Source organism: Gymnoscopelus microlampas (assembly GCF_963454915.1).
Source record: "Gymnoscopelus microlampas genome assembly, chromosome: 11".
NCBI lineage: Eukaryota > Metazoa > Chordata > Actinopteri > Myctophiformes > Myctophidae > Gymnoscopelus > Gymnoscopelus microlampas.
In genome coordinates, this window is record NC_139948.1 from 34,605,590 (window position 1) to 34,628,178 (window position 22,589).

The 22,589-nt window shown below is 40.5% G+C and overlaps 1 protein-coding gene across 1 annotated transcript in view; it reads right to left on the reverse strand.

Annotated features, from left to right (window-relative positions):
- LOC311054719 (uncharacterized protein) overlaps positions 1 to 22,589 on the reverse strand; it is a gene marked incomplete at its 5' end in the record, with an annotated part of 80,910 nt that overhangs the window by 20,002 nt on the left and 38,319 nt on the right. Inside the window, 21 exons of the mRNA XM_084070722.1 lie at positions 2,379 to 2,400; positions 2,653 to 2,750; positions 5,408 to 5,436; positions 5,903 to 6,064; positions 7,184 to 7,330; positions 7,581 to 7,587; positions 8,186 to 8,207; positions 11,084 to 11,105; positions 11,200 to 11,237; positions 13,994 to 14,015; positions 14,110 to 14,147; positions 14,268 to 14,365; positions 16,294 to 16,300; positions 16,907 to 16,928; positions 17,023 to 17,060; positions 17,183 to 17,280; positions 19,209 to 19,215; positions 19,819 to 19,840; positions 19,935 to 19,972; positions 20,093 to 20,190; positions 22,119 to 22,125. Of these exons, the coding sequence (XP_083926848.1) occupies positions 2,379 to 2,400; positions 2,653 to 2,750; positions 5,408 to 5,436; positions 5,903 to 6,064; positions 7,184 to 7,330; positions 7,581 to 7,587; positions 8,186 to 8,207; positions 11,084 to 11,105; positions 11,200 to 11,237; positions 13,994 to 14,015; positions 14,110 to 14,147; positions 14,268 to 14,365; positions 16,294 to 16,300; positions 16,907 to 16,928; positions 17,023 to 17,060; positions 17,183 to 17,280; positions 19,209 to 19,215; positions 19,819 to 19,840; positions 19,935 to 19,972; positions 20,093 to 20,190; positions 22,119 to 22,125 (1,042 nt within the window). The remainder of the gene's footprint in view (positions 1 to 2,378; positions 2,401 to 2,652; positions 2,751 to 5,407; positions 5,437 to 5,902; positions 6,065 to 7,183; positions 7,331 to 7,580; positions 7,588 to 8,185; positions 8,208 to 11,083; positions 11,106 to 11,199; positions 11,238 to 13,993; positions 14,016 to 14,109; positions 14,148 to 14,267; positions 14,366 to 16,293; positions 16,301 to 16,906; positions 16,929 to 17,022; positions 17,061 to 17,182; positions 17,281 to 19,208; positions 19,216 to 19,818; positions 19,841 to 19,934; positions 19,973 to 20,092; positions 20,191 to 22,118; positions 22,126 to 22,589) is intronic.

The window sequence follows — 22,589 nt, forward strand, 5'->3', positions numbered from 1 at the left end:
ATGCAAATGAGAAAAACAGGATACAGTTACGGTATTTTAAGACAATCTTGCTAAACGCCTATATTACGTTAAAACATTTGGATATTTACCCCTCCGGCATTTGTTTCCAGGTAAATGAGGAAGTCTTTGAATCTGGTGCCATTGCCCAGGTGATTAAAGACAATGTTGATGATGTACACTGTATTTGCGGTGTTAGGCTTCAGTACCACTTCTCCTATCTGCTGTGGAGAGAAAGCTGGCAGAACTTCCACCTATGTTGAGAATAGACAATGCACACACAGTAGTGTTACTCCTTATTTTTGGAAGTACAGCATCATTGTAATCAACGTGAAAACAAATACAGCAGTAGCAAACAAAAGCTGTAGAATTTACAGTACCTATATTTTAGAATACACAAGCCAGTTTACTTCCGCAGTAGTACATCTATTTTATAACACAGTAAAATCAGTGGTCTTGAAGTGGTACCTACCACTGAGACATTTGTCTGGAGTTGCATGACATCAGTGAGGGGTACAAAGGAGATAAAAGGCCCAAAGACCAATTGTAGCCAGTAGGTGACGCTGATTGAATTGTCGACACAACCGGGAACTGAAATAAACAATGAACGCATTTGAAGACCTTGCAAATAGTTCATTTTACTTGTCATGATCATTTCTGTCAGCTATGGAATGTGCAATTTGTTTAGTTTGTCTATTTTAGAACAAAAGGGACAAGCACCTTCTGTGTCATTTCGGCTCAAATAGGCTGCAAGGAAGTTTGAGTAGATCATCTGTAGCTTTTGCCTGTCGAGAGCTGGTTGATGACCCAGAGCAGCCACTCTGCAAAGGTAAACAGGTATGAATACGAGATACAAAGTATACACATAGTAAGCATATGGATGGAAAAAGCGCTAAGCACCCAATGTAATTACACTCACAGAATCTGGTAGGTTTCACAGCTAAAGTCTTTGGTGCTGAGACAAGACAGAAACTCTCCAGATGCATGGGGGAGGAAAGGCTTAAGATTGTTTTGAAACCACTTCCGTATAAAGTGCGTATCTTTCAGCTCTTGTGGAGTAAACTGATCGACAGTGACCTCCCTGAGTACATCAAGCACAAGAGGTATGGATGGACCTTTGGGCAGGAAAGTCTGTGGACAGAAACAAAATCTCTTCATGAGGTTTTATTGACAATGTTCAAATGCATTGACCTGTTATTGTTTCAGGTGTTTAGTATATGAACCTACATAAATGTTGTATGGCTAATATATATCCTACATACATGCAGCATGCATACATTAAGCGTAAGCATATACACACACAAACGTGTTTGCGTGCACACAAGCACGGGTGTGCGTGTGCTTGTCAGGATGGGGGGAGCCATTGTCTTTACCGTGTTTGAAAGCATTTGAAGAGCATCTCCAAGATTTGCAGAGAATTTGGTGAAGAACAGTTTCCACATTTCTTTGGTGTAGCTCATGTTGTCAGACAGTTTGCACTCTATGAGCATTGACAGCTGCTCTGGACTGAGCTTGAATTGCTGAAATAACAGAAACATTCATGAAATCAAACAGCTTTAGATGAATTATGTCTGTACAAACAGTGCAGCCTTTTAACGCTATTCAGTCAGCTTGGCCCATCCCACAGTGCAACATGCAATAATGTGTCGGCATGGTTGTGTTTTTGTCTTTTTGTTTGTTTTAACTTGCAAGAGAAGACGTTGACATTTTGATGTTCTACACTGTAAGATGGATTTGAGATCAGGAATTTAATAAAACCACTAATCCGGCATCTTACCAGACAACTTGTTAAGCAACAAAACACAAAAACATCTTTGCTGGGAGAGTGTAAGAGCTACCTGAGGCAGGCATGCATAGTGTTGAATGCTGAAATTGCAGATGGAATCGATCATATTTCCGCCCAAGTAGCTTTCCAAGGCAGTGCTGTGAAATAGAGGCAAAGTATTTAAGAATGGGCAATCTGGGAACCCATCGTCAAATAAAAAGGAAAAACAGCGCCCCCAGCGTTTTTCACTAGTAGCGCCGCTGTGAATCTGTTCTTGAGAGATTAAAGAATGAGTCTATTGGGCTCCAAAAGTTTATATTGTATTCACAGTGTTGTGAGTTTGAGTCTGATTCTTGACAGCTATCGTATAGTCCTCTCTTTCTCATATCTCTCTTCTACTCAAGAGTTGAAATGCTATCAACTTAGAAACGATGCATCTGCATGGATGAGTATGCATGTACATGTCAAATCGTGACGGAAATCAGGGGACACTCACCTATTGACACCAATGCACATTTGGCTCTCTGTAAGAGAGTGAGTTTGATTAATTTCAGAATTGTCTCCAATGAGAAGCAAAGAGAGAAAAGGTTGCTAGTAAACATTAAGCTATACTCACCGTTGGCTGAGGTCACTTTGCACTGGGAACAAGACAAAAACGAATATCATTAGCACAGAGTCTCCTTTGACTAAACTCTTCAAATGACACAAGGACAAATATAAGTATTCGCTCACCTTTATTACCCCAATTTGTGGCTGAATCCCTTGGCAACCTGAACAGAAAACGTCAACACAAGCTTAAGCACATAGATGTCAAAACATGTAGCACAACTATGCTTGCTTGCATTCATTGAGATATTAGATAATACTTAAATCCCTGTACTGTAACTCACCTTTAGGGAGAATGCTCATCAGTTGGTCCTTGATGGCCATAATGAATGCAGCCAGTTGAGGTTGGGCTGAAGAAATGACCATGTCTAAGTTTTGGAAGCTGATGGCAAAGGAGAGGGGAAGCCATGAGTGAGGAAGACATGAACACAAGATATCAAGCACAAGCAACAACTCAATTAAACGATAAAGAATGAGTTACAACACAACTTCACTTACATGGTACTGTATGACTCGCAACTAAGGTTTGCCTGGAAATGCAAATGAGAAAAACAGGATACAGTTACGGTATTTTAAGACAATCTTGCTAAACGCCTATATTACGTTAAAACATTTGGATATTTACCCCTCCGGCATTTGTTTCCAGGTAAATGAGGAAGTCTTTGAATCTGGTGCCATTGCCCAGGTGATTAAAGACAATGTTGATGATGTACACTGTATTTGCGGTGTTAGGCTTCAGTACCACTTCTCCTATCTGCTGTGGAGAGAAAGCTGGCAGAACTTCCACCTATGTTGAGAATAGACAATGCACACACAGTAGTGTTACTCCTTATTTTTGGAAGTACAGCATCATTGTAATCAACGTGAAAACAAATACAGCAGTAGCAAACAAAAACTGTAGCATTTACAGTACCTATATTTTAGAATACACAAGCCAGTTTACTTCCGCAGTAGTACGTCTATTTTATAACACAGTAAAATCAGTGGTCTTGAAGTGGTACCTACCACTGAGACATTTGTCTGGAGTTGCATGACATCAGTGAGGGGTACAAAGGAGATAAAAGGCCCAAAGACCAATTGTAGCCAGTAGGTGACGCTGATTGAATTGTCGACACAACCGGGAACTGAAATAAACAATGAACGCATTTGAAGACTTTGCAAATAGTTCATTTTACTTGTCATGATCATTTCTGTCAGCTATGGAATGTGCAATTTGTTTAGTTTGTCTATTTTAGAACAAAAAGGACAAGCACCTTCTGTGTCATTTCGGCTCAAATAGGCTGCAAGGAAGTTTGAGTAGATCCTCTGTAGCTTTTGCCTGTCGAGAGCTGGTTGATGACCCAGAGCAGCCACTCTGCAAAGGTAAACAGGTATGAATACGAGATACAAAGTACACACATAGTAAGCATATGGATGGAAAAAGCGCTAAGCACCCAATGTAATTACACTCACAGAATCTGGTAGGTTTCACAGCTAAAGTCTTTGGTGCTGAGACAAGACAGAAACTCTCCAGATGCATGGGGGAGGAAAGGCTTAAGATTGTTTTGAAACCACTTCCGTATAAAGTGCGTATCTTTCAGCTCTTGTGGAGTAAACTGATCGACAGTGACCTCCCTGAGTACATCAAGCACAAGAGGTATGGATGGACCTTTGGGCAGGAAAGTCTGTGGACAGAAACAAAATCTCTTCATGAGGTTTTATTGACAATGTTCAAATGCATTGACCTGTTATTGTTTCAGGTGTTTAGTATATGAACCTACATAAATGTTGTCTGGCTAATATATATCCTACATACATGCAGCATGCATACATTAAGCGTAAGCATATACACACACAAGCGTGTTTGCGTGCACACACGCACGGGTGTGCGTGTGCTTGTCAGGATGGGGGGAGCCATTGTCTTTACCGTGTTTGAAAGCATTTGAAGAGCATCTCCAAGATTTGCAGAGAATTTGGTGAAGAACAGTTTCCACATTTCTTTGGTGTAGCTCATGTTGTCAGACAGTTTGCACTCTATGAGCATTGACAGCTGCTCTGGACTGAGCTTGAATTGCTGAAATAACAGAAACATTCATGAAATCAAACAGCTTTAGATGAATTATGTCTGTACAAACAGTGCAGCCTTTTAGCGCTATTCAGTCAGTTTGGCCCATCCCACAGTGCAACATGCAATAATGTGTCGGCATGGTTGTGTTTTTGTCTTTTTGTTTGTTTTAACTTGCAAGAGAAGACGTTGACATTTTGATGTTCTACACTGTAAGATGGATTTGAGATCAGGAATGTAATAAAACCACTAATCCGGCATCTTACCAGACAACTTGTTAAGCAACAAAACACAAAAACATCTTTGCTGGGAGAGTGTAAGAGCTACCTGAGGCAGGCATGCATAGTGTTGAATGCTGAAATTGCAGATGGAATCGATCATATTTCCCCCCAAGTAGCTTTCCAAGGCAGTGCTGTGAAATAGAGGCAAAGTATTTAAGAATGAGCAATCTGGGAACCCATCGTCAAATAAAAAGGAAAAACAGCGCCCCCAGCGTTTTTCACTAGTAGCGCCGCTCTGAATCTGTTCTTGAGAGATTAAAGAATGAGTCTATTGGGCTCCAAAAGTTTATATTGTATTCACAGTGTTGTGAGTTTGAGTCTGATTCTTGACAGCTATCGTATAGTCCTCTCTTTCTCATATCTCTCTTCTACTCAAGAGTTGAAATGCTATCAACTTAGAAACGATGCATCTGCATGGATGAGTATGCATGTACATGTCAAATCGTGACGGAAATCAGGGGACACTCACCTATTGACACCACTGCACATTTGGCTCTCTGTAAGAGAGTGAGTTTGATTAATTTCAGAATTGTCTCCAATGAGAAGCAAAGAGAGAAAAGGTTGCTAGTAAACATTAAGCTATACTCACCGTTGGCTGAGGTCACTTTGCACTGGGAACAAGACAAAAACGAATATCATTAGCACAGAGTCTCCTTTGACTAAACTCTTCAAATGACACAAGGACAAATATAAGTATTCGCTCACCTTTATTACCCCAATGTGTGGCTGAATCCCTTGGCAACCTGAACAGAAAGCGTCAACACAAACTTAAGCACATAGATGTCAAAACATGTAGCACAACTATGCTTGCTTGCATTCATTGAGATATTAGATAATACTTAAATCCCTGTACTGTACTGTAACTCACCTTTAGGGAGAATGCTCATCAGTTGGTCCTTGATGGCCATAATGAATGCAGCCAGTTGAGGTTGGGCTGAAGAAATGACCATGTCTAAGTTTTGGAAGCTGATGGCAAAGGAGAGGGGAAGCCATGAGTGATGAAGACATGAACACAAGATATCAAGCACAAGCAACAACTCAATTAAACGATAAAGAATGAGTTACAACACAACTTCACTTACATGGTACTGTATGACTCGCAACTAAGGTTTGCCTGGAAATGCAAATGAGAAAAACAGGATACAGTTACGGTATTTTAAGACAATCTTGCTAAATGCCTATATTACGTTAAAACATTTGGATATTTACCCCTCCGGCATTTGTTTCCAGGTAAATGAGGAAGTCTTTGAATCTGGTGCCATTGCCCAGGTGATTAAAGACAATGTTGATGATGTACACTGTATTTGCGGTGTTAGGCTTCAGTACCACTTCTCCTATCTGCTGTGGAGAGAAAGCTGGCAGAACTTCCACCTATGTTGAGAATAGACAATGCACACACAGTAGTGTTACTCCTTATTTTTGGAAGTACAGCATCATTGTAATCAACGTGAAAACAAATACAGCAGTAGCAAACAAAAGCTGTAGAATTTACAGTACCTATATTTTAGAATACACAAGCCAGTTTACTTCCGCAGTAGTACGTCTATTTTATAACACAGTCAAATCAGTGGTCTTGAAGTGGTACCTACCACTGAGACATTTGTCTGGAGTTGCATGACATCAGTGAGGGGTACAAAGGAGATAAAAGGCCCAAAGACCAATTGTAGCCAGTAGGTGACGCTGATTGAATTGTCGACACAACCGGGAACTGAAATAAACAATGAACGCATTTGAAGACTTTGCAAATAGTTCATTTTACTTGTCATGATCATTTCTGTCAGCTATGGAATGTGCAATTTGTTTAGTTTGTCTATTTTAGAACAAAAAGGACAAGCACCTTCTGTGTCATTTCGGCTCAAATAGGCTGCAAGGAAGTTTGAGTAGATCATCTGTAGCTTTTGCCTGTCGAGAGCTGGTTGATGACCCAGAGCAGCCACTCTGCAAAGGTAAACAGGTATGAATACGAGATACAAAGTACACACATAGTAAGCATATGGATGGAAAAAGCGCTAAGCACCCAATGTAATTACACTCACAGAATCTGGTAGGTTTCACAGCTAAAGTCTTTGGTGCTGAGACAAGACAGAAACTCTCCAGATGCATGGGGGAGGAAAGGCTTAAGATTGTTTTGAAACCACTTCCGTATAAAGTGCGTATCTTTCAGCTCTTGTGGAGTAAACTGATCGACAGTGACCTCCCTGAGTACATCAAGCACAAGAGGTATGGATGGACCTTTGGGCAGGAAAGTCTGTGGACAGAAACAAAATCTCTTCATGAGGTTTTATTGACAATGTTCAAATGCATTGACCAGTTATTGTTTTAGGTGTTTAGTATATGAACCTACATAAATGTTGTCTGGCTAATATATATCCTACATACATGCAGCATGCATACATTAAGCGTAAGCATATACACACACAAACGCGTTTGCGTGCACACAAGCACGGGTGTGCGTGTGCTTGTCAGGATGGGGGGAGCCATTGTCTTTACCGTGTTTGAAAGCATTTGAAGAGCATCTCCAAGATTTGCAGAGAATTTGGTGAAGAACAGTTTCCACATTTCTTTGGTGTAGCTCATGTTGTCAGACAGTTTGCACTCTATGAGCATTGACAGCTGCTCTGGACTGAGCTTGAATTGCTGAAATAACAGAAACATTCATGAAATCAAACAGCTTTAGATGAATTATGTCTGTACAAAGCCTTTTAACGCTATTCAGTCAGCTTGGCCCATCCCACAGTGCAACATGCAATAATGTGTCGGCATGGTTGTGTTTTTGTCTTTTTGTTTGTTTTAACTTGCAAGAGAAGACGTTGACATTTTGACGTTCTACACTGTAAGATGGATTTGAGATCAGAAATTTAATAAAACCACTAATCTGGCATCTTACCAGACAACTTGTTAAGCAACAAAACACAAAAACATCTTTACTGGGAGAGTGTAAGAGCTACCTGAGGCAGGCATGCATAATGTTGAATGCTGAAATTGCAGATGGAATCGGTCATATTTCCACCCAAGTAGCTTTCCAGGGCAGTGCTGTGAAATAGAGGCAAAGTATTTAAGAATGAGCAATCTGGGAACCCGTCGTCAAATAAAAAGGAAAAACAGCGCCCTCCAGCGTTTTTCACTAGTAGCGCCGCTCTGAATCTGTTCTTGAGAGATTAAAGAATGAGTCTATTGGGCTTCAAAAGTTTATATTGTATTCACAGTGTTGTGAGTTTGAGTCTGATTCTTGACAGCTATCGTATAGTCCTCTCTTTCTCATATCTCTCTTCTACTCAAGAGTTGAAATGCTATCAACTTAGAAACGATGCATCTGCATGGATGAGTATGCATGTACATGTCAAATCGTGACGGAAATCAGGGGACACTCACCTATTGACACCACTGCACATTTGGCTCTCTGTAAGAGAGTGAGTTTGATTAATTTCAGAATTGTCTCCAATGAGAAGCAAAGAGAGAAAAGGTTGCTAGTAAACATTAAGCTATACTCACCGTTGGCTGAGGTCACTTTGCACTGGGAACAAGACAAAAAGGAATATCATTAGCACAGAGTCTCCTTTGACTAAACTCTTCAAATGACACAAGGACAAATATAAGTATTCGCTCACCTTTATTACCCCAATTTGTGGCTGAATCCCTTGGCAACCTGAACAGAAAGCGTCAACACAAACTTAAGCACATAGATGTCAAAACATGTAGCACAACTATGCTTGCTTGCATTCATTGAGATATTAGATAATACTTAAATCCCTGTACTGTAACTCACCTTTAGGGAGAATGCTCATCAGTTGGTCCTTGATGGCCATAATGAATGCAGCCAGTTGAGGTTGGGCTAAAGAAATGACCATGTCTAAGTTTTGGAAGCTGATGGCAAAGGAGAGGGGAAGCCATGAGTGAGGAAGACATGAACACAAGATATCAAGCACAAGCAACAACTCAATTAAACGATAAAGAATGAGTTACAACACAACTTCACTTACATGGTACTGTATGACTCGCAACTAAGGTTTGCCTGGAAATGCAAATGAGAAAAACAGGATACAGTTACGGTCTTTTAAGACAATCTTGCTAAACGCCTATATTACGTTAAAACATTTGGATATTTACCCCTCCGGCATTTGTTTCCAGGTAAATGAGGAAGTCTTTGAATCTGGTGCCATTGCCCAGGTGATTAAAGACAATGTTGATGATGTACACTGTATTTGCAGTGTTAGGCTTCAGTACCACTTCTCCTATCTGCTGTGGAGAGAAAGCTGGCAGAACTTCCACCTACGTTGACAATAGACAATGCACACACAGTAGTGTTACTCCTTATTTTTGGAAGTACAGCATCATTGTAATCAACGTGAAAACAAATACAGCAGTAGCAAACAAAAGCTGTAGAATTTACAGTACCTATATTTTAGAATACACAAGCCAGTTTACTTCCGCAGTAGTACGTCTATTTTATAACACAGTCAAATCAGTGGTCTTGAAGTGGTACCTACCACTGAGACATTTGTCTGGAGTTGCATGACATCAGTGAGGGGTACAAAGGAGATAAAAGGCCCAAAGACCAATTGTAGCCAGTAGGTGACGCTGATTGAATTGTCGACACAACCGGGAACTGAAATAAACAATGAACGCATTTGAAGACTTTGCAAATAGTTCATTTTACTTGTCATGATCATTTCTGTCAGCTATGGAATGTGCAATTTGTTTAGTTTGTCTATTTTAGAACAAAAAGGACAAGCACCTTCTGTGTCATTTCGGCTCAAATAGGCTGCAAGGAAGTTTGAGTAGATCATCTGTAGCTTTTGCCTGTCGAGAGCTGGTTGATGACCCAGAGCAGCCACTCTGCAAAGGTAAACAGGTATGAATACGAGATACAAAGTACACACATAGTAAGCATATGGATGGAAAAAGCGCTAAGCACCCAATGTAATTACACTCACAGAATCTGGTAGGTTTCACAGCTAAAGTCTTTGGTGCTGAGACAAGACAGAAACTCTCCAGATGCATGGGGGAGGAAAGGCTTAAGATTGTTTTGAAACCACTTCCGTATAAAGTGCGTATCTTTCAGCTCTTGTGGAGTAAACTGATCGACAGTGACCTCCCTGAGTACATCAAGCACAAGAGGTATGGATGGACCTTTGGGCAGGAAAGTCTGTGGACAGAAACAAAATCTCTTCATGAGGTTTTATTGACAATGTTCAAATGCATTGACCTGTTATTGTTTTAGGTGTTTAGTATATGAACCTACATAAATGTTGTCTGGCTAATATATATCCTACATACATGCAGCATGCATACATTAAGCGTAAGCATATACACACACAAACGCGTTTGCGTGCACACAAGCACGGGTGTGCGTGTGCTTGTCAGGATGGGGGGAGCCATTGTCTTTACCGTGTTTGAAAGCATTTGAAGAGCATCTCCAAGATTTGCAGAGAATTTGGTGAAGAACAGTTTCCACATTTCTTTGGTGTAGCTCATGTTGTCAGACAGTTTGCACTCTATGAGCATTGACAGCTGCTCTGGACTGAGCTTGAATTGCTGAAATAACAGAAACATTCATGAAATCAAACAGCTTTAGATGAATTATGTCTGTACAAAGCCTTTTAACGCTATTCAGTCAGCTTGGCCCATCCCACAGTGCAACATGCAATAATGTGTCGGCATGGTTGTGTTTTTGTCTTTTTGTTTGTTTTAACTTGCAAGAGAAGACGTTGACATTTTGACGTTCTACACTGTAAGATGGATTTGAGATCAGAAATTTAATAAAACCACTAATCTGGCATCTTACCAGACAACTTGTTAAGCAACAAAACACAAAAACATATTTACTGGGAGAGTGTAAGAGCTACCTGAGGCAGGCATGCATAATGTTGAATGCTGAAATTGCAGATGGAATCGGTCATATTTCCACCCAAGTAGCTTTCCAGGGCAGTGCTGTGAAATAGAGGCAAAGTATTTAAGAATGAGCAATCTGGGAACCCGTCGTCAAATAAAAAGGAAAAACAGCGCCCTCCAGCGTTTTTCACTAGTAGCGCCGCTCTGAATCTGTTCTTGAGAGATTAAAGAATGAGTCTATTGGGCTTCAAAAGTTTATATTGTATTCACAGTGTTGTGAGTTTGAGTCTGATTCTTGACAGCTATCGTATAGTCCTCTCTTTCTCATATCTCTCTTCTACTCAAGAGTTGAAATGCTATCAACTTAGAAACGATGCATCTGCATGGATGAGTATGCATGTACATGTCAAATCGTGACGGAAATCAGGGGACACTCACCTATTGACACCACTGCACATTTGGCTCTCTGTAAGAGAGTGAGTTTGATTAATTTCAGAATTGTCTCCAATGAGAAGCAAAGAGAGAAAAGGTTGCTAGTAAACATTAAGCTATACTCACCGTTGGCTGAGGTCACTTTGCACTGGGAACAAGACAAAAAGGAATATCATTAGCACAGAGTCTCCTTTGACTAAACTCTTCAAATGACACAAGGACAAATATAAGTATTCGCTCACCTTTATTACCCCAATTTGTGGCTGAATCCCTTGGCAACCTGAACAGAAAGCGTCAACACAAACTTAAGCACATAGATGTCAAAACATGTAGCACAACTATGCTTGCTTGCATTCATTGAGATATTAGATAATACTTAAATCCCTGTACTGTAACTCACCTTTAGGGAGAATGCTCATCAGTTGGTCCTTGATGGCCATAATGAATGCAGCCAGTTGAGGTTGGGCTAAAGAAATGACCATGTCTAAGTTTTGGAAGCTGATGGCAAAGGAGAGGGGAAGCCATGAGTGAGGAAGACATGAACACAAGATATCAAGCACAAGCAACAACTCAATTAAACGATAAAGAATGAGTTACAACACAACTTCACTTACATGGTACTGTATGACTCGCAACTAAGGTTTGCCTGGAAATGCAAATGAGAAAAACAGGATACAGTTACGGTCTTTTAAGACAATCTTGCTAAACGCCTATATTACGTTAAAACATTTGGATATTTACCCCTCCGGCATTTGTTTCCAGGTAAATGAGGAAGTCTTTGAATCTGGTGCCATTGCCCAGGTGATTAAAGACAATGTTGATGATGTACACTGTATTTGCAGTGTTAGGCTTCAGTACCACTTCTCCTATCTGCTGTGGAGAGAAAGCTGGCAGAACTTCCACCTACGTTGACAATAGACAATGCACACACAGTAGTGTTACTCCTTATTTTTGGAAGTACAGCATCATTGTAATCAACGTGAAAACAAATACAGCAGTAGCAAACAAAAGCTGTAGAATTTACAGTACCTATATTTTAGAATACACAAGCCAGTTTACTTCCGCAGTAGTACGTCTATTTTATAACACAGTCAAATCAGTGGTCTTGAAGTGGTACCTACCACTGAGACATTTGTCTGGAGTTGCATGACATCAGTGAGGGGTACAAAGGAGATAAAAGGCCCAAAGACCAATTGTAGCCAGTAGGTGACGCTGATTGAATTGTCGACACAACCGGGAACTGAAATAAACAATGAACGCATTTGAAGACTTTGCAAATAGTTCATTTTACTTGTCATGATCATTTCTGTCAGCTATGGAATGTGCAATTTGTTTAGTTTGTCTATTTTAGAACAAAAAGGACAAGCACCTTCTGTGTCATTTCGGCTCAAATAGGCTGCAAGGAAGTTGGAGTAGATCATCTGTAGCTTTTGCCTGTCGAGAGCTGGTTGATGACCCAGAGCAGCCACTCTGCAAAGGTAAACAGGTATGAATACGAGATACAAAGTACACACATAGTAAGCATATGGATGGAAAAAGCGCTAAGCACCCAATGTAATTACACTCACAGAATCTGGTAGGTTTCACAGCTAAAGTCTTTGGTGCTGAGACAAGACAGAAACTCTCCAGATGCATGGGGGAGGAAAGGCTTAAGATTGTTTTGAAACCACTTCCGTATAAAGTGCGTATCTTTCAGCTCTTGTGGAGTAAACTGATCGACAGTGACCTCCCTGAGTACATCAAGCACAAGAGGTATGGATGGACCTTTGGGCAGGAAAGTCTGTGGACAGAAACAAAATCTCTTCATGAGGTTATATTGACAATGTTCAAATGCATTGACCTGTTATTGTTTTAGGTGTTTAGTATATGAACCTACATAAATGTTGTCTGGCTAATATGTATCCTACATACATGCAGCATGCATACATTAAGCGTAAGCATATACACACACAAACGCGTTTGCGTGCACACAAGCACGGGTGTGCGTGTGCTTTTCAGGATGGGGGGAGCCATTGTCTTTACCGTGTTTGAAAGCATTTGAAGAGCATCTCCAAGATTTGCAGAGAATTTGGTGAAGAACAGTTTCCACATTTCTTTGGTGTAGCTCATGTTGTCAGACAGTTTGCACTCTATGAGCATTGACAGCTGCTCTGGACTGAGCTTGAATTGCTGAAATAACAGAAACATTCATGAAATCAAACAGCTTTAGATGAATTATGTCTGTACAAACAGTGCAGCCTTTTAACGCTATTCAGTCAGCTTGGCCCATCCCACAGTGCAACATGCAATAATGTGTCGGCATGGTTGTGTTTTTGTCTTTTTGTTTGTTTTAACTTGCAAGAGAAGACGTTGACATTTTGATGTTCTACACTGTAAGATGGATTTGAGATCAGGAATTTAATAAAACCACTAATCCGGCATCTTACCAGACAACTTGTTAAGCAACAAAACACAAAAACATCTTTACTGGGAGAGTGTAAGAGCTACCTGAGGCAGGCATGCATATTGTTGAATGCTGAAATTGCAGATGGAATCGGTCATATTTCCGCCCAAGTAGCTTTCCAGGGCAGTGCTGTGAAATAGAGGCAAAGTATTTAAGAATGAGCAATCTGGGAACCCATCGTCAAATAAAAAGGAAAAACAGCGCCCTCCAGTGTTTTTCACTAGTAGCGCCGCTCTGAATCTGTTCTTGAGAGATTAAAGAATGAGTCTATTGGGCTCCAAAAGTTTATATTGTATTCACAGTGTTGTGAGTTTGAGTCTGATTCTTGACAGCTATCGTATAGTCCTCTCTTTCTCATATCTCTCTTCTACTCAAGAGTTGAAATGCTATCAACTTAGAAACGATGCATCTGCATGGATGAGTATGCATGTACTGTACATGTCAAATCGTGACGGAAATCAGGGGACACTCACCTATTGACACCACTGCACATTTGGCTCTCTGTAAGAGAGTGAGTTTGATTAATTTCAGAATTGTCTCCAATGAGAAGCAAAGAGAGAAAAGGTTGCTAGTAAACATTAAGCTATACTCACCGTTGGCTGAGGTCACTTTGCACTGGGAACAAGACAAAAACGAATAGCATTAGCACAGAGTCTCCTTTGACTAAACTCTTCAAATGACACAAGGACAAATATAAGTATTCGCTCACCTTTATTACCCCAATTTGTGGCTGAATCCCTTGGCAACCTGAACAGAAAGCGTCAACACAAACTTAAGCACATAGATGTCAAAACATGTAGCACAACTATGCTTGCTTGCATTCATTGAGATATTAGATAATACTTAAATCCCTGTACTGTAACTCACCTTTAGGGAGAATGCTCATCAGTTGGTCCTTGATGGCCATAATGAATGCAGCCAGTTGAGGTTGGGCTGAAGAAATGACCATGTCTAAGTTTTGGAAGCTGATGGCAAAGGAGAGGGGAAGCCATGAGTGAGGAAGACATGAACACAAGATATCAAGCACAAGCAACAACTCAATTAAACGATAAAGAATGAGTTACAACACAACTTCACTTACATGGTACTGTATGACTCGCAACTAAGGTTTGCCTGGAAATGCAAATGAGAAAAACAGGATACAGTTACGGTCTTTTAAGACAATCTTGCTAAACGCCTATATTACGTTAAAGCATTTGGATATTTACCCCTCCGGCATTTGTTTCCAGGTAAATGAGGAAGTCTTTGAATCTGGTGCCATTGCCCAGGTGATTAAAGACAATGTTGATGATGTACACTGTATTTGCAGTGTTAGGCTTCAGTACCACTTCTCCTATCTGCTGTGGAGAGAAAGCTGGCAGAACTTCCACCTATGTTGAGAATAGACAATGCACACACAGTAGTGTTACTCCTTATTTTTGGAAGTACAGCATCATTGTCATCAACGTGAAAACAAATACAGCAGTAGCAAACAAAAACTGTAGCATTTACAGTACCTATATTTTAGAATACACAAGCCAGTTTACTTCCGCAGTAGTACGTCTATTTTATAACACAGTAAAATCAGTGGTCTTGAAGTGGTACCTACCACTGAGACATTTGTCTGGAGTTGCATGACATCAGTGATGGGTACAAAGGAGATAAAAGGCCCAAAGACCAATTGTAGCCAGTAGGTGACGCTGATTGAATTGTCGACACAACCGGGAACTGAAATAAACAATGAACGCATTTGAAGACTTTGCAAATAGTTCATTTTACTTGTCATGATCATTTCTGTCAGCTATGGAATGTGCAATTTGTTTAGTTTGTCTATTTTAGAACAAAAAGGACAAGCACCTTCTGTGTCATTTCGGCTCAAATAGGCTGCAAGGAAGTTGGAGTAGATCATCTGTAGCTTTTGCCTGTCGAGAGCTGGTTGATGACCCAGAGCAGCCACTCTGCAAAGGTAAACAGGTATGAATACGAGATACAAAGTACACACATAGTAAGCATATGGATGGAAAAAGCGCTAAGCACCCAATGTAATTACACTCACAGAATCTGGTAGGTTTCACAGCTAAAGTCTTTGGTGCTGAGACAAGACAGAAACTCTCCAGATGCATGGGGGAGGAAAGGCTTAAGATTGTTTTGAAACCACTTCCGTATAAAGTGCGTATCTTTCAGCTCTTGTGGAGTAAACTGATCGACAGTGACCTCCCTGAGTACATCAAGCACAAGAGGTATGGATGGACCTTTGGGCAGGAAAGTCTGTGGACAGAAACAAAATCTCTTCATGAGGTTATATTGACAATGTTCAAATGCATTGACCTGTTATTGTTTTAGGTGTTTAGTATATGAACCTACATAAATGTTGTCTGGCTAATATATATCCTACATACATGCAGCATGCATACATTAAGCGTAAGCATATACACACACAAACGCGTTTGCGTGCACACAAGCACGGGTGTGCGTGTGCTTTTCAGGATGGGGGGAGCCATTGTCTTTACCGTGTTTGAAAGCATTTGAAGAGCATCTCCAAGATTTGCAGAGAATTTGGTGAAGAACAGTTTCCACATTTCTTTGGTGTAGCTCATGTTGTCAGACAGTTTGCACTCTATGAGCATTGACAGCTGCTCTGGACTGAGCTTGAATTGCTGAAATAACAGAAACATTCATGAAATCAAACAGCTTTAGATGAATTATGTCTGTACAAACAGTGCAGCCTTTTAACGCTATTCAGTCAGCTTGGCCCATCCCACAGTGCAACATGCAATAATGTGTCGGCATGGTTGTGTTTTTGTCTTTTTGTTTGTTTTAACTTGCAAGAGAAGACGTTGACATTTTGATGTTCTACACTGTAAGATGGATTTGAGATCAGGAATTTAATAAAACCACTAATCCGGCATCTTACCAGACAACTTGTTAAGCAACAAAACACAAAAACATCTTTACTGGGAGAGTGTAAGAGCTACCTGAGGCAGGCATGCATATTGTTCAATGCTGAAATTGCAGATGGAATCGGTCATATTTCCGCCCAAGTAGCTTTCCAGGGCAGTGCTGTGAAATAGAGGCAAAGTATTTAAGAATGAGCAATCTGGGAACCCATCGTCAAATAAAAAGGAAAAACAGCGCCCTCCAGTGTTTTTCACTAGTAGCGCCGCTCTGAATCTGTTCTTGAGAGATTAAAGAATGAGTCTATTGGGCTCCAAAAGTTTATATTGTATTGACAGTGTTGTGAGTTTGAGTCTGATTCTTGACAGCTATCGTATAGTCCTCTCTTTCTCATATCTCTCTTCTACTCAAGAGTTGAAATGCTATCAACTTAGAAACGATGCATCTGCATGGATGAGTATGCATGTACTGTACATGTCAAATCGTGACGGAAATCAGGGGACACTCACCTATTGACACCACTGCACATTTGGCTCTCTGTAAGAGAGTGAGTTTGATTAATTTCAGAATTGTCTCCAATGAGAAGCAAAGAGAGAAAAGGTTGCTACTAGTAAACATTAAGCTATACTCACCGTTGGCTGAGGTCACTTTGCACTGGGAACAAGACAAAAACGAATAGCATTAGCACAGAGTCTCCTTTGACTAAACTCTTCAAATGACACAAGGACAAATATAAGTATTCGCTCACCTTTATTACCCCAATTTGTGGCTGAATCCCTTGGCAACCTGAACAGAAAGCGTCAACACAAACTTAAGCACATATAGATGTCAAAACATGTAGCACAACTATGCTTGCTTGCATTCATTGAGATATTAGATAATACTTAAATCCCTGTACTGTAACTCACCTTTAGGGAGAATGCTCATCAGTTGGTCCTTGATGGCCATAATGAATGCAGCCAGTTGAGGTTGGGCTGAAGAAATGACCATGTCTAAGTTTTGGAAGCTGATGGCAAAGGAGAGGGGAAGCCATGAGTGAGGAAGACATGAACACAAGATATCAAGCACAAGCAACAACTCAATTAAACGATAAAGAATGAGTTACAACACAACTTCACTTACATGGTACTGTATGACTCGCAACTAAGGTTTGCCTGGAAATGCAAATGAGAAAAACAGGATACAGTTACGGTCTTTTAAGACAATCTTGCTAAACGCCTATATTACGTTAAAGCATTTGGATATTTACCCCTCCGGCATTTGTTTCCAGGTAAATGAGGAAGTCTTTGAATCTGGTGCCATTGCCCAGGTGATTAAAGACAATGTTGATGATGTACACTGTATTTGCAGTGTTAGGCTTCAGTACCACTTCTCCTATCTGCTGTGGAGAGAAAGCTGGCAGAACTTCCACCTATGTTGAGAATAGACAATGCACACACAGTAGTGTTACTCCTTATTTTTGGAAGTACAGCATCATTGTCATCAACGTGAAAACAAATACAGCAGTAGCAAACAAAAACTGTAGCATTTACAGTACCTATATTTTAGAATACACAAGCCAGTTTACTTCCGCAGTAGTACGTCTATTTTATAACACAGTAAAATCAGTGGCCTTGAAGTGGTACCTACCACTGAGACATTTGTCTGGAGTTGCATGACATCAGTGATGGGTACAAAGGAGATAAAAGGCCCAAAGACCAATTGTAGCCAGTAGGTGACGCTGATTGAATTGTCGACACAACCGGGAACTGAAATAAACAATGAACGTATTTGAAGACTTTGCAAATAGTTCATTTTACTTGTCATGATCATTTCTGTCAGCTATGGAATGTGCAATTTGTTTAGTTTGTCTATTTTAGAACAAAAAGGACAAGCACCTTCTGTGTCATTTCGGCTCAAATAGGCTGCAAGGAAGTTGGAGTAGATCATCTGTAGCTTTTGCCTGTCGAGAGCTGGTTGATGACCCAGAGCAGCCACTCTGCAAAGGTAAACAGGTATGAATACGAGATACAAAGTACACACATAGTAAGCATATGGATGGAAAAAGCGCTAAGCACCCAATGTAATTACACTCACAGAATCTGGTAGGTTTCACAGCTAAAGTCTTTGGTGCTGAGACAAGACAGAAACTCTCCAGATGCATGGGGGAGGAAAGGCTTAAGATTGTTTTGAAACCACTTCCGTATAAAGTGCGTATCTTTCAGCTCTTGTGGAGTAAACTGATCGACAGTGACCTCCCTGAGTACATCAAGCACAAGAGGTATGGATGGACCTTTGGGCAGGAAAGTCTGTGGACAGAAACAAAATCTCTTCATGAGGTTTTATTGACAATGTTCAAATGCATTGACCTGTTATTGTTTTAGGTGTTTAGTATATGAACCTACATAAATGTTGTCTGGCTAATATATATCCTACATACATGCAGCATGCATACATTAAGCGTAAGCATATACACACACAAACGCGTTTGCGTGCACACAAGCACGGGTGTGCGTGTGCTTTTCAGGATGGGGGGAGCCATTGTCTTTACCGTGTTTGAAAGCATTTGAAGAGCATCTCCAAGATTTGCAGAGAATTTGGTGAAGAACAGTTTCCACATTTCTTTGGTGTAGCTCATGTTGTCAGACAGTTTGCACTCTATGAGCATTGACAGCTGCTCTGGACTGAGCTTGAATTGCTGAAATAACAGAAACATTCATGAAATCAAACAGCTTTAGATGAATTATGTCTGTACAAACAGTGCAGCCTTTTAACGCTATTCAGTCAGCTTGGCCCATCCCACAGTGCAACATGCAATAATGTGTCGGCATGGTTGTGTTTTTGTCTTTTTGTTTGTTTTAACTTGCAAGAGAAGACGTTGACATTTTGATGTTCTACACTGTAAGATGGATTTGAGATCAGGAATTTAATAAAACCACTAATCCGGCATCTTACCAGACAACTTGTTAAGCAACAAAACACAAAAACATCTTTACTGGGAGAGTGTAAGAGCTACCTGAGGCAGGCATGCATAGTGTTGAATGCTGAAATTGCAGATGGAATCGGTCATATTTCCGCCCAAGTAGCTTTCCAGGGCAGTGCTGTGAAATAGAGGCAAAGTATTTAAGAATGAGCAATCTGGGAACCCATCGTCAAATAAAAAGGAAAAACAGCGCCCTCCAGTGTTTTTCACTAGTAGCGCCGCTCTGAATCTGTTCTTGAGAGATTAAAGAATGAGTCTATTGGGCTCCAAAAGTTTATATTGTATTCACAGTGTTGTGAGTTTGAGTCTGATTCTTGACAGCTATCGTATAGTCCTCTCTTTCTCATATCTCTCTTCTACTCAAGAGTTGAAATGCTATCAACTTAGAAACGATGCATCTGCATGGATGAGTATGCATGTACTGTACATGTCAAATCGTGACGGAAATCAGGGGACACTCACCTATTGACACCACTGCACATTTGGCTCTCTGTAAGAGAGTGAGTTTGATTAATTTCAGAATTGTCTCCAATGAGAAGCAAAGAGAGAAAAGGTTGCTAGTAAACATTAAGCTATACTCACCGTTGGCTGAGGTCACTTTGCACTGGGAACAAGACAAAAACGAATAGCATTAGCACAGAGTCTCCTTTGACTAAACTCTTCAAATGACACAAGGACAAATATAAGTATTCGCTCACCTTTATTACCCCAATTTGTGGCTGAATCCCTTGGCAACCTGAACAGAAAGCGTCAACACAAACTTAAGCACATAGATGTCAAAACATGTAGCACAACTATGCTTGCTTGCATTCATTGAGATATTAGATAATACTTAAATCCCTGTACTGTAACTCACCTTTAGGGAGAATGCTCATCAGTTGGTCCTTGATGGCCATAATGAATGCAGCCAGTTGAGGTTGGGCTGAAGAAATGACCATGTCTAAGTTTTGGAAGCTGATGGCAAAGGAGAGGGGAAGCCATGAGTGAGGAAGACATGAACACAAGATATCAAGCACAAGCAACAACTCAATTAAACGATAAAGAATGAGTTACAACACAACTTCACTTACATGGTACTGTATGACTCGCAACTAAGGTTTGCCTGGAAATGCAAATGAGAAAAACAGGATACAGTTACGGTCTTTTAAGACAATCTTGCTAAACGCCTATATTACGTTAAAGCATTTGGATATTTACCCCTCCGGCATTTGTTTCCAGGTAAATGAGGAAGTCTTTGAATCTGGTGCCATTGCCCAGGTGATTAAAGACAATGTTGATGATGTACACTGTATTTGCAGTGTTAGGCTTCAGTACCACTTCTCCTATCTGCTGTGGAGAGAAAGCTGGCAGAACTTCCACCTATGTTGAGAATAGACAATGCACACACAGTAGTGTTACTCCTTATTTTTGGAAGTACAGCATCATTGTCATCAACGTGAAAACAAATACAGCAGTAGCAAACAAAAACTGTAGCATTTACAGTACCTATATTTTAGAATACACAAGCCAGTTTACTTCCGCAGTAGTACGTCTATTTTATAACACAGTAAAATCAGTGGCCTTGAAGTGGTACCTACCACTGAGACATTTGTCTGGAGTTGCATGACATCAGTGATGGGTACAAAGGAGATAAAAGGCCCAAAGACCAATTGTAGCCAGTAGGTGACGCTGATTGAATTGTCGACACAACCGGGAACTGAAATAAACAATGAACGCATTTGAAGACTTTGCAAATAGTTCATTTTACTTGTCATGATCATTTCTGTCAGCTATGGAATGTGCAATTTGTTTAGTTTGTCTATTTTAGAACAAAAAGGACAAGCACCTTCTGTGTCATTTCGGCTCAAATAGGCTGCAAGGAAGTTGGAGTAGATCATCTGTAGCTTTTGCCTGTCGAGAGCTGGTTGATGACCCAGAGCAGCCACTCTGCAAAGGTAAACAGGTATGAATACGAGATACAAAGTACACACATAGTAAGCATATGGATGGAAAAAGCGCTAAGCACCCAATGTAATTACACTCACAGAATCTGGTAGGTTTCACAGCTAAAGTCTTTGGTGCTGAGACAAGACAGAAACTCTCCAGATGCATGGGGGAGGAAAGGCTTAAGATTGTTTTGAAACCACTTCCGTATAAAGTGCGTATCTTTCAGCTCTTGTGGAGTAAACTGATCGACAGTGACCTCCCTGAGTACATCAAGCACAAGAGGTATGGATGGACCTTTGGGCAGGAAAGTCTGTGGACAGAAACAAAATCTCTTCATGAGGTTTTATTGACAATGTTCAAATGCATTGACCTGTTATTGTTTTAGGTGTTTAGTATATGAACCTACATAAATGTTGTCTGGCTAATATATATCCTACATACATGCAGCATGCATACATTAAGCGTAAGCATATACACACACAAACGCGTTTGCGTGCACACAAGCACGGGTGTGCGTGTGCTTTTCAGGATGGGGGGAGCCATTGTCTTTACCGTGTTTGAAAGCATTTGAAGAGCATCTCCAAGATTTGCAGAGAATTTGGTGAAGAACAGTTTCCACATTTCTTTGGTGTAGCTCATGTTGTCAGACAGTTTGCACTCTATGAGCATTGACAGCTGCTCTGGACTGAGCTTGAATTGCTGAAATAACAGAAACATTCATGAAATCAAACAGCTTTAGATGAATTATGTCTGTACAAACAGTGCAGCCTTTTAACGCTATTCAGTCAGCTTGGCCCATCCCACAGTGCAACATGCAATAATGTGTCGGCATGGTTGTGTTTTTGTCTTTTTGTTTGTTTTAACTTGCAAGAGAAGACGTTGACATTTTGATGTTCTACACTGTAAGATGGATTTGAGATCAGGAATTTAATAAAACCACTAATCCGGCATCTTACCAGACAACTTGTTAAGCAACAAAACACAAAAACATCTTTACTGGGAGAGTGTAAGAGCTACCTGAGGCAGGCATGCATATTGTTCAATGCTGAAATTGCAGATGGAATCGGTCATATTTCCGCCCAAGTAGCTTTCCAGGGCAGTGCTGTGAAATAGAGGCAAAGTATTTAAGAATGAGCAATCTGGGAACCCATCGTCAAATAAAAAGGAAAAACAGCGCCCTCCAGTGTTTTTCACTAGTAGCGCCGCTCTGAATCTGTTCTTGAGAGATTAAAGAATGAGTCTATTGGGCTCCAAAAGTTTATATTGTATTCACAGTGTTGTGAGTTTGAGTCTGATTCTTGACAGCTATCGTATAGTCCTCTCTTTCTCATATCTCTCTTCTACTCAAGAGTTGAAATGCTATCAACTTAGAAACGATGCATCTGCATGGATGAGTATGCATGTACTGTACATGTCAAATCGTGACG